Consider the following 15,787-nt stretch of genomic DNA (forward strand, 5'->3'; position numbering starts at 1 on the left):
AATTGGGAGTGGGTAAGGGTGCTGGCTGTGGTTGGGGAGGTGGGAGTGGGGTTACTGGAGGGCAGGTAGAACACATGTCCAAGTGTTTGTGTATTGGTTTGTGTCAGCAAGTGTTGTACAAGTGAGGTGGGCCCAGTTTTTGCACATATTGCACTGAACAGAGCCCTTTGTCTGTCTGCTCGAAGTAATGGGTTTAGAGCATGTTGGGCATGTGTATTTTGTGGTGGGCCCAGGATTGCTCTCTACATCTCCGGCTAAAAGTAGAAGAGGGGTGATCGCCGGTAAATCACCCCTCGGTGCAGAAAATACATAACATTGCATGTTGGGAAAAAGGATTGTGGTACTCCCCAAGGTAGGCGTAGCTCCTCTTGGGGATCAGTGCCACCTGCGTAGAGCTGATGGCCAGGGGTGGTTGCTGCTGTTTGGCCCCCAACTCTTGGGGTTGGGGGGGTGGTCCCATGACGTAGACGCTGCAGCTCCAGGACCTGCACCACTGTTGGAAGGCAAGGCTCCAAAGTACCTCTTGTGGTGTGATCATATAATACCTCATCTTCAGCTTGGTCTAACATGATTCCTTTCAAACTACTTGCACTTAAGGCAAAATGAAGCAGAAACAAGATATAATTTCAAGTAATTTTTACATATTTTTTTAGGACAATGCTTACAAAAAAAAACTGAGTAAGGGGAATTTGACCAAAATATTTACAGTTTTATATCAATGTACTTCCTGGAGTGAACTTTCCACAAGTACAAGCTAAACATTCATTTAATATCAAGCCTCCATACCAGTTTCTAAGTAATTTTGAATGTGACTTACAGCATACATCTTGAACACATACATTTTTCAAATTCATTGCTTAGATTCATTATATTTACAAGAGTATTCCTAAGTACAATATTCAACATTTCCATTCATGACTCAGTTAAACATCAAATTGGTGTAAACTATCAGGTTGTAATAACACAAACTGTAGACTTACACAATAATATACAAGATCATGGCACAAGTGCTAATGTACTTGTAACCACAAATGATATGTAATTTTGTCCAAGAGACACACCAGGCCTCTGTGCCAGTTACCAGATTAATTTGAATATGACATATGACACATCTTGAACACATACATTTTTCATTTCATTGGTTACATTCACAATATTAACATCTGTAAGTACAATATTTGGCACTTCCATTCATGACTCAGTTACACAACATCAAATGGGTGTAAATTATCACATTATAACAATACAAACTGTAGATGTACACAATAATATACGAGATCATGGCACAAATACTGATCATGGGTTGTATTTTCTCTTCCAAGTCTGGGGTAACTGTAGGATATGTAATAAGCCAAATGAAGAAACACTCTGTGCATGTAATTCATATCATACTGTATCATTTATCATACCATGTTTATGTTTAACCTTGCTGCATAGCTTAGAGTATGGCAACATCTTGTCTCAGTCATATCCTTGATCTACATATGGTATCATTAATATCAATTGGGAACTATGTACGTCTGAATGCTCTGAGAATATGTGATGCATTAGTTCAATCATTATGCCATTTGTGTCCCCAGATAACTCTGTCTGTAAAACCTCCTTGGTTTATATTATACTTGTCACTGGTATGCTATGGATCCTTGATAACCTTATCAACAGTAACCTTTATTGGGAAATAATTACATGAAAGATCTTGTTTGTGTTTGTGGGGAGGGTGACTATATTGTTATGGATGTTGGTTGTGTTGAAGAGGTCTTATGGGATTGTTGTTGGAGTTAATTGTTTTGGTGGGGAATTGTTCAAGTATTTTGCATTCTCCTTAATCTGCTATTTGTGTGTTAACCTCTTCCATACGATGACACCTATGTAGGCATCATGAGGCACGAGTGGGTATATGAGGATGTTGGAGTCTTGATTATATTGACTTTGTAGCTCAGATTTTTCTCCGACTCAGTCACAAGTGCAGTGTCAGCAAACAATAACATGGTGACCTCCCACTTCCCTCCACTCTTTCTAATCATCCCCAATCCTCTGCCCATCACCCTTGCATCACCTCCTTTACCACCCCATCCATGTACACATAAAACAGCCATGGAGAATTAACATAACCCTGGCACAAGCCCACTTTCACCACAAACCACTAATTCACCATTCCAAACATTAGCACAAGCTCTATTACTTGCGTAAAAACTTCCGACTGCCCTTAACAGCAGTCCATGCCAAAATCTTCTTGCAAATCTGTTTTACCACAAAAATTTGACTCTTGTACCCTCTACTTTTCCTTAATACATACTGTTCCTCTCCTAATCCTCTAAATTAACACCCATATCCAAAGAGTCTAATAGTAGTGACACACCTTGGGTCTCCCTCTGGAACAACCAACCAGCATCATTCTGGACTCTGATCCCCATCAGGCTAGCTGGAGACAACCAAGAGAATCTTCGAGGACCCACTGGCTTTATGTCATAGCCTGGGACCTCAGGACATGCAATATCATCCTGGATCAAGTCCAGCAATAGATTTAAACTACCTCATATGTGATCACCGCACGAACACCTCATACTACAATGCCCCACACTAACACTCCCTAGATTGCAACATATCTTCCCCGAGTGACTTATGGTCCTGCCTGGAGGCTGTTGCTGGTTACCTGAAGGCTGCAGGTCTTCTCCAAGAAAGACCAGGGGCAATGGATTGATTGATGATGATGCACACAATAAAAATAGCACATACAGCAATTTATTTGTCTTCATATTACCCAATATTTTGATGCAGCCTGAAGGGATTTCTTCCACCATCTTATCTATTTTTTGTACGAGGGGACAAGTAGGTAGGGTTACCACGTAAATGGAGTGGCCCTGCTGTGGATGCACTCCATCTTGCTGCATTGCTTCTGACCTAGGCAGTGGGCAGGAGATAGATGATTCTTCATCCATGAGGGGGTTAGATGAGAGGGAAACAAATGGGTGGTGGGTGAGTGGAATGGATGGGAGTGGGTGCATGCCTTAGCTGGCTACCTCCCTTGTAAGGGGGAAGAGGCCCTTGGTATATGGATAGATATATATATAACCCATGATTAATTTTTAACAAAAGCATTCTGCTTGAACAGATTCATTAAAACGAATATGATTATAGTATTTCAAACCTATCATCCAGGAGCCAAGATGAGAGAGAGGAAAGGATGGTGAATAAGAGTGGAATGGGTGGGAAATGAATTATGCCTTTTGAATTTGGCTACCTCCCTGGTTTATGTTCACGTGTTTTTTTTTTTGTTTTTTTTCTTGTGGTGATTGTAAGTTGTCGACAAGCACGCAGTTTTCATTCCCACCCCCACTCCCCCTATCGGCCAGATGCATAGACCAATTGACATACCCAGGTCAACATGGTCAGATCAGTGGTTGTCTTTTGCCTTTGCCCTCAGGTCAAGTAAGCCGTTAGCATTGGGGCGTAACTTGTCAAGTTGTAATTTTGGTTAGGTTTCTTTTCTTAGTTTAGGTACATTTTCTCTTTATGTAATGTAACCAGATTTCCTACAGCTTGTTCTTTAAACAGTTACCAAATGTCAGTACGCTGTGACGTACTCGAATTTTTGTATTAAATTCTCAAGTGTATTTAACTTGAATTTGTATGGTAACATTTTCTATTGCTGGCAAGCTATGCATGTCGAATTGCTGGTTAACTGCCTTATTGTCCTTTTTACTTTGTGTTACTATTAAGGTTATTATTATGTGCATAATATTCTTGTGGGTGTAATTTAAGGTGGTGTAAGTGGGTTAGGCTGTTTGCTATGATTCAAGTGGGCTAGGAAAAAACTTCCTTTTTGTAGTACCCTTTGGCCTATGGCTCCAGTGACCTATCAGGTCAATGGCGAGCCCTTTAAAAGAGGGGCATCATACCTCTCTCTTGCTTCTTCTTCCTCATCTTTTCAAGTTGGTAGCCAGCCATACTGTCTCCTTGTTGGAGACTTTTTCCAACAAGGTATGTAGTAACAGCCTAGGGTTTTAGTAACACGTAATTTTTTTTTTTAAGGAATAAATCCTGTGTCTGGTGCAAGGTTTTTGTTAGGATTGTAGGTTCACCCTTTTGGGATTTTGAATTTGGTGTGTCATACGGGCTTTTACCAATTTGTTCTCGAGGGTGACCTTGTTAATCTGTTTCTTCCACCTTTTGTTTTTCCCATTACATCCTGTGTATGGTGCAAGGTTTTTGTTAGGATTGTATGTTCACCCTTTTGGGATTTTGAATTTGGTGCATCACATGGGCTTTTATCAATTTGTTCTCATGGGTGACCTTGTCAATGTTTCCTCCAACCTTTTTGTTAATCCACATTACAGTTTGTGTTTAGGTTTGTAGGTCACCTTTTAGGTTTTTGAATGTTGGCATGTCAAATAGGCTTTTACCAAATTTTTAAGTCCCATGAGTGATCTTTAATTACTTTGTTTTCTACCACAGAGTTTTTCACGAATCTGTGTTGGTTTAGGGTTATTATTATCACCACATGATTTTCTTGTCTTCTGATTTTAAGTTATATTAAAATTAAATACTTAAATTGTGATAATATTTCTGTTACAAAAGTGCTTTCGTTGTATTGTGTAAATAAAATTTTAAAACGAAACTCACTTTTCCGAAACTGGAAATCAATACCAAAATAAATCAAATTTTAATATTTTCTCCACTGTTCCAATTTATAACGGTGGTGACCTTGCCAGGATTCACATGAGATTGTTAAACCCAATATTCTATTAGTGATACAAGATGGTATTTACTTTGAATGGGACTGAAATGTTGGACAAGTCACAAAGAGTGAGGGAAGAGCCAGGAAGTGATTTGGTCGGGTAGGTGAGAAACGTGCCAGATGAAGATTTAGAGGTACGCCATCTAAAGGTCAAGCTTAAGCTTATAGAGGTGCAAATACAGTTAGTGAAGTTAAATGCAGGTGGAAGTAGGTCTCCCCAACAGTCTTTTATTTTAGATGTCTGTGCCCAAGAGACAGGCCAATCCACCTTCACTGGGCAAAGGTAATTTTAAACGAGTGCCCATAAGTAAAGTTAAAGGCCGTTTACAGTGTTCATACTATAAAAAGAGTGGTCATGAAGTACATTATTGTTGGCAAAAGATGCAGGCAGAGAAGTCTAAGCTTGTAATCTTGTCTTTGAAGGCACCAGAGCCTGAGGTTAACCCCAAAGAGTAGGTTAAGTCAATTGATGTAGTAAATAGCAGGAGTGTTAGCCAAGCACCAGATGTAGGTCACCGGATCTTTTTGTCTGTTAATAAGGTCACTGTAGACGAGGAATCAAAACCTGTCACAGTTTTGAGCAACTCTGGGGCTCTACAAAACCCCATTCATGCTAGTTTATTAGAAGAGGAGACTGGGGAGGTTGTAGTATCATCAATTGGGAGTCAGAACAGTGCCCCCCCTGTTTGAGGTGCACATGGACAGAGTTTTAAGGGGATGGCTTCAGCAGCTGTTTTGCCTGAGCTTCCAACTCTGGGTGTTGATTTGGTTTTAGGGGATGATTTAACTGGAAGGAAAATGGGGCAGAACCCCCCTCCAATTCTCCAGATTTATCCAAAGTAGAAGAGGCCATGCCCCAGCTTCATCCTTTGTGTTTGGTCACCCGCCCAATGACAGCTGAACACCCACCTCCTGAGTCGTCAGCCCCCGTTAAAGAGAACGCGGGCATCCAACCCGACGATGATGTTTTTGACACTTCCTCCCTGTTTATCCAGAGTGATAAACATGGTCAGATCAGCAGCTGTCTTTTGTTGCCTTTGCCCTCGGGTCAAGTAAGCCGTTAGCACCAGGGCGTAACTTGTCAAGTTGTAATATTGGTTGGGTTACTTTTCTAAGTTTGGATACCTTTTCTCTTTATGTAATGTAACCGGATATCCTACAGCTTGTTCTTGTAACAGTTACCATATGTCAGTATGCTGTGACGTACTCAAATTTTTGTACAAGTGTATTCATCTTGAATTCGTATGGTAACATTTTCTATCGCTGGGAGGCTATGCATATCGAGTTGCCGGTTAATTATCTTATCCTTTTTACTTTCTTTGTGTTAGTATTAAGATTTTATTATTATTTGCATATTTTTGTGGGTGTAATTTAAGGTGGTGTAAGTGGGTTAGGCTGTTTGCTATCATTCAAAGTGGGATAAGAAAAAACTTCCTTTTTGTAGTACCCTTCGGTCTTTTGCTCCAATGACCTATCAGGTCAATGGTGAGCCCTTTAAAAGAGGGGTATCACACCTCTCTCTTGCTTCTTCTTCCTCATCTCGTGTAAGTAGATAGCCAGCCATACCATCTCCTTGTTGGAGACTTTTTCCCACAAGGTATGTAGTAACAGCCTAGGGCTTTAAAAACACGTAAGTGTTTTTTTTTTTCTTTTTTAAGGAATAAATCCTGTGTCTGGTGCGAGGTTTTTGTTAGGATTGTAGATTCACCCTTTTGGAATTTTGAATTTGGTGTGTCATACAGGCTTTTACCAATTTGTTCTTGTGGGTGACCTTGTTAATCTGTTTCCTCCACCTTTTGTTTTTCCCATTATGTCTTGTGTATGGTGCGAGGTTGTTAGGATTGTACATTCACCCTTTTGGGATTTTGAATTTGGTGTGTCATATGGGCTTTTATCAATTTGTTCTCATGGGTGACCATGTTAATCTGTTTCCTCCGACCTTTTTGTTAATCCACATTACATAGTTTGTGTTTAGGTTTGTAGGTCACCTTTTGGGTTTTTGAATGTTGGTGTGTCAAATAGGCTTTTACCAAACATTTAAGTCCCGTGAGTGATCTTTAATTACCTTAGTTTGCTCCCAGTGAGTTTTTCATGAAACTGTTGGTTTAGGGTTATTATTATCACATGATTTTCTTGTCTTCCGATTTCAAGTTATATAGAAATTAAATACTTAAATTGTGGCAATATAGACGCTCCTCTACTTACGTTCATTCGTTTTACATTTTTTCGATTTTACGTTTGAACTGACTGCAAAAAAATATTGTAAAAAAAAAATTTTCGAGTGAATTTTTGAGTTTAGCGTGCCCTCCGTAGTACATACGTTCAAACGATACTTACGCATGACACTGCGTCCATTGTTTACAGGGCACAAACGACAGACGGAACGTGCCTTGCCTCCTCCTCCTCCACCATCTCACTTTATGTTGCTTGAATTTAATTTATTTGAAATTAATGTTATTATTTTACAATGTTATGTTTATATCTAATGATTTAGGGGTGTTTTATAAGATACGGTAAAAGAATTTATGGATGTATAGTACAGTATGAATGGTCATACATTACTGGAACTTGCAGTAACAACTTACGTTCATTTTCACATTACGTTTGGCCGTTCGGAACGTAACTAAAACGTAAGTTGAGGAGCGTCTGCATTTCTGTTACAAAAGTGCTTTCGTTGTATTGTTTTGTTGTGTAAATAAAATTCTAAAATGAAACTCACTTTTCTGAACCTGGAAATGAAAATACATATACCAAAGTCTCTTTTCAAAATAAATAAAAATAAACTTAAATATTTTCTTCTACTCCAATTTAAAATAGTATGTATATATACAGTTCCATTCCAATACATACTCCCACATATATATAATTTTGTTCCACCCCTCTTTTTCTGTAAAAAAAATTAGGGTAATTTGAGGCTTGATATATTTTGAGTATTAGCCATTTCCCTTTCACTTCTGACTGTTCCCAAGAGTGCATTATAAAATGGTTCTTGTTTCTCTCCATTTGATTCACTTGATCATCCCCATTTGCCGCATATTATCTGTTAGTCTCTTGATGTTGTCATGCTGGTGCTTGTCCAGTCGTAGCGACCGAGTAGGATTTTTGGTAGTTCTTGTGTGCCACACCATAACTTCTGTGCAGCCAGAAGCCAAGACTTCAACATCTTCGTAACGGATATTAAGAGATTTCAAGAAACCATCCTCTTCATGTCCAGCAATATATGGCATTGTCACCTTTGGCTAAAAGTAAAAGAAAAACAAAAAATAAACAAGTTAGAAATTATTAGAGAACTGGAAGAGCATACAATCTGCCTTACCTTCCACATACTTGTATGTATACAAGACTAATATTATACTGTAAAGTTAAGTCTGGGGTATTGGCTGCATGTTGTTATGGCAAAGTAGCATGCATGCAGTTGATACTTTAGGGTCTATATGGGGCACCATCATATTGCCTGTGATAGAGAAGGAATCTGATCGCAGAGAATGATGAAACTTTTATTACACTGCTAGTGTCCCTCCGTTATGCTGTCCCCCAACCCCTTGTTACTGTCTTGTACCATTTCTCTGAATTTCATTCCCTTGTTTTGCCTACCCTGTGGTGGGGGGAAAAGAATACTGCCACCAAGTATTTCTCGTTGGATCGTAAGAGGCGAGAGAAATGGGATAGGGATTGGGACCAGGCATCCTTCTCCCTGTAGCCCCACAGGGGACATTCCTAAAAAAAAGTAAGGCATAAGAGGGTCTAGGAGTTTTCCAACCAGCACCCTAAGGTTTGGGTCTTTTAATGTGCGTGGATGTGGTACAGATGAGAGTAAAAGGGAAGAGATAGGTAGTATGTGAGACAAAAGATGGATGTGTTGGCTTTGAGTGGAACTAAGTTGAGAGGGAAAGGTGAGTGTGAGTTTGGGAGTGTAATTGGGAGGTGTTCAGGAGTGGAGAGAGGGAGAGGGAGAGAAGGGGTGGCTATAGTGGAGTGGAAGGAGGTTTCCTCAAGGGTAATGTGGATGAAGGTGAAACTGGGAAAGGAGATGTGGGTTTTTGTAAGTGCATATGGGCCTGGTAGTGAGAAGAGTGTAGAAGAATGGGAGGCCTTTTGGATAGACTTAAATGAGTGCATAGAGGGATTAGGGAGGAACCTCAATGTATTGGGAGACCTTAATGCTAGGGGAGGAAATGAACCAATTGACATAGTGGTTGGGAATTGTGGAGTTCCAGGAAAGAATCGTAGTGGAGAGCTGATGGTGGAGATGTGTCTAGAAAGAGAGTTGATACATACATACATACATATACCAAGGCTTTTTCCCCCTTCCAAGGGAGGTAGCCAAAAAGGGAAAGGCATAAAAACACTCCCACCCATTTCATCCCTCAATACACTCCACACCCCTCCCACCCTTCCTCTCATCTGAGCACCTCCTGGATGACGGGATGACGGGAGAGTTGATGATAGCAAATAAAGTGTTTCGGAAGTAAGTAAAGCACAAGTACACATGGGAGAGGGAAGTGGATGGAAGGGTGGTAGATAGAGCGTTAATGGACTATGTAGTGGTAGACAGGAGTATAATAGGAAGAGTTAAGGATGTACATGTGCTAAGGGGAGAGAGTGGGGGAATATCAGATCATTTTTTGGTGGAAGGTAATTTGAGAGTGGAGGATAGATGGAGAAAGAGGAAAAGGACAAAAGGTAGGGAGGTGCTTAGAGTGAACTCTTTACATGAAAAGCAGGAGGAATACACTATTATCTGCTAACGGTCAACTTGAATATTCAAATGAAGGAATGTGTAATATCTTAAACAATTATTCTAGCTCGGTATTCGTAAACAAAACACCTCAAAGTGAACTCCAAACTGAAACCTGTGAAAAGTCTAGGGTAAACTTACTCACTACGGTAAATATAACAAAAGAAAAAATTTAAAGGTGTATAGATAAAATCAGTTAATAAAACACCAGGGCCTGATGGTTGGCATCCAAGAATCTTAAAGGAAATGAAAAATGAGATTGTTGTTCCATTAGAAATTATTTTCAAGAAATCCATCATATCCGGAGATGTCCCAAGAGAATGGAAGCTAGCTAACGCTCCCATATTAAAAAAAGGTGACAAAAAGAAGTAAAATAACTATAGGCCTATAAGTTTGACTTCAATCGTAGGAAAAATAATGGAAACTATCATCAGAGATGCTATCGAACATCATTTAGAAAGTAACCGTTTGATAAATGATAGCCAGCATGGTTTCAGATGGAAACGTTCTTGCGTGACTAACTTACTCGAATTCTACGACACAGTTATCTCCAATTATGACAAAAGAAACAATATAGATTTAATATATCTAGACTTTGCAAAAGCTTTTGATACCATCCCACACGAAAGACTACTTACTAAATTAGCTTTACACGGAATAAGTGATAGCCTATTAGGTTGGACTAGTAATTGGTTGAATGGTCGAATACAGAGAGTTGTTTTAAATGGAAAAACTTTTAGATGGAAAAATGTTACAAGTGGAGTTCCTCAGGGTTCCGTTCTTGGGCCACTTCTATTCATAGTATATATAAATGATATAGACCATGGACTAAAATCTACTGTTTCCAAATTTGCTGATGATACAAAACTGTGCGGAATGACAAATGATCACTTAAACCAATTAGATATTCAAGAAGCTTTCGATAAATTACAGGAATGGTCTGAAAAGTGGCTAATGAAACTTAACACAAGTAAATGCAAGGTAATGCACATAGGTAAAAATAACAGTAAGTATTACAAGTTATTTGGAAATTCGTTAACAAAAGTGAATAGTGAAAAAGATCTCGGCGTAATTATCAGTAACGGCCTCAAATCATCCAAGCAGTGCATTTCAGCCTCTGAGAAAGCAAATAAGATTCTAGGACTGATTGCGCGATCTTTTGATAACTCATTAACAAGCTATATAAATCGTTAGTTCGTCCACATTTGGAATATGCGGTTTCCGTATGGTCACCGAATCTCATTAAAGACATTGACAGACTGGAAAAAGTACAACGGCGTGCCACAAAACCGATTCCAAATATAAAAAATAAATCATACGAAACTCGACTAAAACATATGAATTTGTTTTCCCTAAAAAAGCGTAGACTCAGAGGTGACTTGATACAGGTCTTTAACCACTTCCAGGTGATGCCTACATAGGCGTCATGAGGAGCAAGTGGGTACGCAATGATGCCGACGTCGGCGTCTTGATTATATTTATTGTAGTCATACCTACGTAACCTCCATTCTCTCTAAACTGGCTTCATATTTTCTATGGTTATCAAAATTCACGGTTGAGAGAACGAATGATTGAGCACTGACTTTATTTTTTATAATGCGATTATTATGACGCAACATCGCACGTCGGGCAGCTAATGCTGCCAGACGTGTGATGTGCCCCGGAGTGAAGAGGTTAAAATTCTAAAGGGAATTGACAACATCAAAAGTGACAAAATTTTCACATTGAATGAGAATCAGACAAGAACCAATGGTCTCAAACTGTCCGGAAATAGATTCAATTTGGAAGTAGGTAGAAACAACTTTGCCAACCGTGTAGTTAATGAATGGAATAAACTTCCTGCACAGGTAGTGCAATGTAGTTCAGTTCGAAGCTTTAAGAATCATTTAGATAAACACCTAAGCAAGATGCTGTAATGATTATAATTTATCTTATATTATTTGTTTTTGTTTGGTTATCATTTGTCTGTTTGATTTTCATTTATCATTAGTTATATGTCAATTTATTATCATTTACTATTTACCTGTTTGTTTATTATTTAACTATACCTATGCATTTATTTATGTATTTTATTTGTTATTTACATTATTATAGTTTTTATTTATTATTTTATTATTATTATGATTTTTTTTTCGCATCCGACCTAGATATGGACCAAAAGGTCTCCTGTCAGCATGCTCCGCCTTTGTAATCCTTTGTAGGAGTGGGAGGGAGTGAAGGATAGAGTAGAGGTAGGTGTGGAGGAGGAATGGGGATGGTTCAAGGAAGGAGTCACAAAGTGTGCAAAGATGGTGTGTGGAACAAGAAGGATGGGAAGAAATAGAAGGAAGGGTAGTGAGTGGTGGGATGAGGAAACAAAGAAGGTTGTAGAAGAGAAGAAGCCAGCTTTCACAGATTGGTTACAAAATAGGACGAAGGAGTCATATGAGAGGTACAAAGAAAAGAAAAGAAGTAAAGCACAAGGTAAAGGAGGCAAAGTAACAAAAAGATGTTTTGGAAAGAAATTAAGAGAGGAAGAGGAGGCAAATCAAGTAGAGAAGAAAAGGTAAAAGGTGTAGATGGAGAGATGATAATGGAAGAGAAGGCAGTAAGGGGAAGATGGGCAGAGTATTTTAGGGAGTTGCTAAATGTAAAGGAGGATAGGGAGGGAAAGATAGTTGCAGTGGGAAATGCTAAGAAAATTACCATGATGAGTGAGGAAAATGGAGGAGGAATAAGGAAGGATGAAGTGAAGGCAGTTGTTAAGATAATGAGAGCAGGTAAGGCACCTGGTCTGGATGGATGCCATGCAGAATGTCAAAAAAAGGAGGTACAGTGATGGTGGACTGGCTGGTGAGGTTATTTAATGTTTGCTGGAGAGAGGGTAGAGTGCCAGAGGACTGGAGGAGTGCCTGTATAGTTCCACTTTACAATGGAAAAGGGGACAAGTGTGAGTGTAGTAGTTTCAGAGGGATTAGCTTGTTAACCCCTTCCATACGGTGCCGCACACGTAGGCGTCATGGACTTAGATCTCGGTGGCAGCAGCCAATGCCAGCCGTACGACGTGTCGTAATAATACTCGCATCATAAAATATAGTCACCACTTATATCGATTGTTCTCTCTTCACCCGTGAATTTTGATAACCATAGAAAATGCGATTACAAAAGAATTAGAAAGAATGTCATTATGGAGGGGCGACTACAATAAATTTAATCAAGACGCCGATATGGCAGCCTCGCGAATACACTCGCTCCCCATGACGCCTACGTGTGCGGCACCGTATGGAAGGGGTTAAGTGTAGTTGGGAGAGCTTATGGGAGGATCTTGATTGAGAGGATTAGGAGAGGAACAGAGGAAGTGATTGGCGGGGTGTAGTGTGGATTTAGACCAGGTAGAGGTTGCGTAGATCAGATTTTTGAGGTAAGACATATGTGAGAAAGCTAAAGGAAAAGGTAAGGATGTTTTTTGGGCTTTTATGGATCTGGAAAAGGCTTATGACAGGTTAGACTGGAAGGCACTGTGGGAGGTCTTACAGATATACAGGATAGGAGGAAAGCTTCTCAGAGCTGTCAAGATTTTTTATGAGAATAGTAGAGCATGTGTCAGGATTAGAAATGGAGAGAGTGAGTGGTTTGAGGTAAAGGTGGGACTTCGTCAGGGATGCGTTTTGTCGCCCTGGCTGTTCAACTTATACATGGATGGGGTGGTGCGAGAGGTAAATGCAAGGGTGGTGGGTCAGGGATCGGAGATGTTTAAAGAAATTGGAGAAAAGTGGGAGGTGAGCCAGCAGTTGTTTGCGGACGACACTGCGCTTGTAGCAGGATCAGAGGAGGGATTGAGGAAGTTGGTGAGAGTTTGGAAGTGTGAAAGAAGAAAGTTGAAGATAAATGTGGGTAAAAGTAAGGTGATGAGATGTACAAGGGGTGAAAGTGGCAGCAGACTGGAAGTGAGCATTAAGGGAGAGCGACTGGAGGAAGTGGATAGTTTTAGATACTTGGGTGCAAATGTGGCAGGAAAGGGTGGAGTGGAGGTGGAGGTAGAATGTAGATTGTGAGAAGTGAGTAAATACCTTGGTGGATTAAAAAATGTAATGAGGAATAGACATTTGGGAATAGATGCTAAGAGGAGATTGTATTAAGGAGTGATTGTGCCAACAGCACTGTATGGGGCAGAAACATGGAACATAAAGAGAGGAAGAGAGGAGTTTGAATGTGTTTCAGATGAGGTGTCTGAGAAGTATGATAGCGGTTACTAGGCTGGATAGAGTGAGATATGAGGAAGTGAGGAGGAGAAAAGGGGTGATAAGGGAGTTGGGAGATAGGGTGGATGAAAGGGTTTGGACACATGGAGAGAATGAGTGAAGAAAGACTAGTAAAAGATGTATGGAAGGCAGATGTGGAGGGAGTGAACATGAGGGGGCGACCTAGGATGAGATGGATGGATGGGGTGAAAGGGGCTTTGGGGAAGAGGGGAATGTCTGTTGAGGAAGGACGAGAGAGGACAGAAGACGGGGTGAATGGAGAATGGTTGTATATGGATGATGTTGTGAAGCATGGGGTGCAATGGGTGGGGGGGATGGGGGGTGAGGTAGTATGCATGAGAAAAATTTGATGCAGGCTGAAGGGATTTCTCCCCGTCTTCTCCTTTTCTACATGAGGGGATGGAGAGGGGGGTCGCCGATTTAATGAAGCAGCCTTGCTGTGGATGTGCTGTGTTTTGCGACACTGCCTCTGACCCAGTGTAGTGGACAAGATGCAGGGATGACCCGTCATCCAGGAGGTGCCAAGATAAGAGGGAGGGTGGAGGGGAGTGGAGTGTATTAGGGATGGAATGTATGGGAATGGATTTTATGCCTTTTTCTTTTTGGCTACCTCCTTTGTAAGGGGAAAAAAATCCTTTGGTATATGTATGTATGTAAAGTTAAGTTCCTTATAATACAAAATTGCAATTTAGCATTATAGGTATTTTCACACATTCAGCATCTACCCAATTTTTTTTTATGATTAGTCATGAAATATAGGAGTTTAAACAAGTAATCTGAAATGGAGATGGGAGTATCATATGCAGTGTGCAGTGGTATGGTCATAAAAAAATATAAGAAAATTAGAAAATACAAAACTGCCAGAGTGAAGAGAGGTGATAGGATAATTATAACAAGATAAATTAAAAGAATTATAAAATGACAGGGAATTTGTTAGTATGGAATGAAAGAACAACTTAGTAAAATAAATAAATAAATAAATATGAATGCATGTTGGGAAGCATAGCTTTCTATACATTACCTGTTTTTTCATATAGCCAACATTTACAGCAAACCCAGCCATGTCAACCTGAAATTTCCTATCTGCAGGCCATCCATCATAAAATCCCACTACATTATCCTGTGAAATGTTATCAGAAGTTACAAGTTAATATTTTAACACCTTAACTGTTATTTCTCATCATGAAATATGTGCATCTAAATGTAAATGCTTTAACCTTAAAACTATTCTTTCCCCATTTAAATTTACATTTAATTGTAATACCTCACCATTTTATCTACAACTGGTGAACTGACTGAATAATCTCCAATCAATCCCACAGGCCACATGGACACCTTCTTTGTTGTTCTCATTTCTTCAAATAATCGGATATCAATGGCATTGTCATCATCCAAGAAGTATACAACAGCATGATTGACACCATTTTCCTTAATCCACTGAAGTGCAGCTCGCCTATTGGAAACTCCTCTTGGGATATAGCGTTCTTTTCTATAAATCTCTGGCATTGGACTGACAAGGTGTGTATAGGGTAGACCTGTGGGTGTACACACATAAGTTAGCAAGGTATCTCAAAATAAAAAGAGGTTTCCAATATATTGTGCATGCTTTTATATAATTATATAATTTCAATAACTGCTACCTTGAGTTTTACAAATCAGAACCTGCATCCTCACAATAGCAAACAGTGGTACACATGTCATCCCAAAAATCTCTAGGAACATTGTTGTATTAGTGTGGGTAAGTTTCTATAGATAGAATGAGTTTGAGAGGAAGACAGAATGACATGGGTGGGGTGAAAGGGATTTTGGATGCATATGTCATGTCTATCAAACAGGGAAGAGGAAGTGCAAAGGATGGAGGTGAAAGGGAAATTTAGAATGGATGGAGGTATGACACGGCCCAAAGGGAAGTTCTCATCTATTTTGCAATTTCTTTTGAACGAGTGTAAAGAGGGCTTACTATATGGTAAAGTAGTGAGGGAATAAACCAGCTTCAGTTGTGGGGGCCTAATGTGGAGCAGATATTCTTTACTGTATTTATTTTGACCTAATCAGTGTGGCAGGGGATGT

The 15,787-nt window shown here is 39.7% G+C and overlaps 1 protein-coding gene across 7 annotated transcripts in view; it reads right to left on the reverse strand.

Moving 5' to 3' along the window:
• Positions 1-621: 621 nt before the first annotated feature.
• Positions 622-15,787, reverse strand: part of LOC143026398 (galactosylgalactosylxylosylprotein 3-beta-glucuronosyltransferase S-like) — a 53,104-nt gene continuing 37,938 nt past the window's right edge. For 6 of the 7 annotated variants that reach the window (XM_076186699.1, XM_076186701.1, XM_076186705.1 and 3 more), the window contains 3 exons: positions 14,987-15,252; positions 14,739-14,837; positions 622-7,977 (listed from right to left, as the gene is read on the reverse strand). In XM_076186699.1, coding sequence (XP_076042814.1) covers positions 7,747-7,977; positions 14,739-14,837; positions 14,987-15,252 — 596 coding nt within the window. In that variant the 3' untranslated portion in view covers positions 622-7,746. The remainder of the gene's footprint in view (positions 7,978-14,738; positions 14,838-14,986; positions 15,253-15,787) is intronic. The other variant, XM_076186703.1, reaches the window with a different exon arrangement.

The sequence above is a fragment of the Oratosquilla oratoria genome, chromosome 6 (genome assembly GCF_046742065.1).
Source record: "Oratosquilla oratoria isolate Oo_2021 chromosome 6, ASM4674206v1, whole genome shotgun sequence".
NCBI classification, from domain to species: Eukaryota; Metazoa; Arthropoda; class Malacostraca; order Stomatopoda; family Squillidae; genus Oratosquilla; species Oratosquilla oratoria.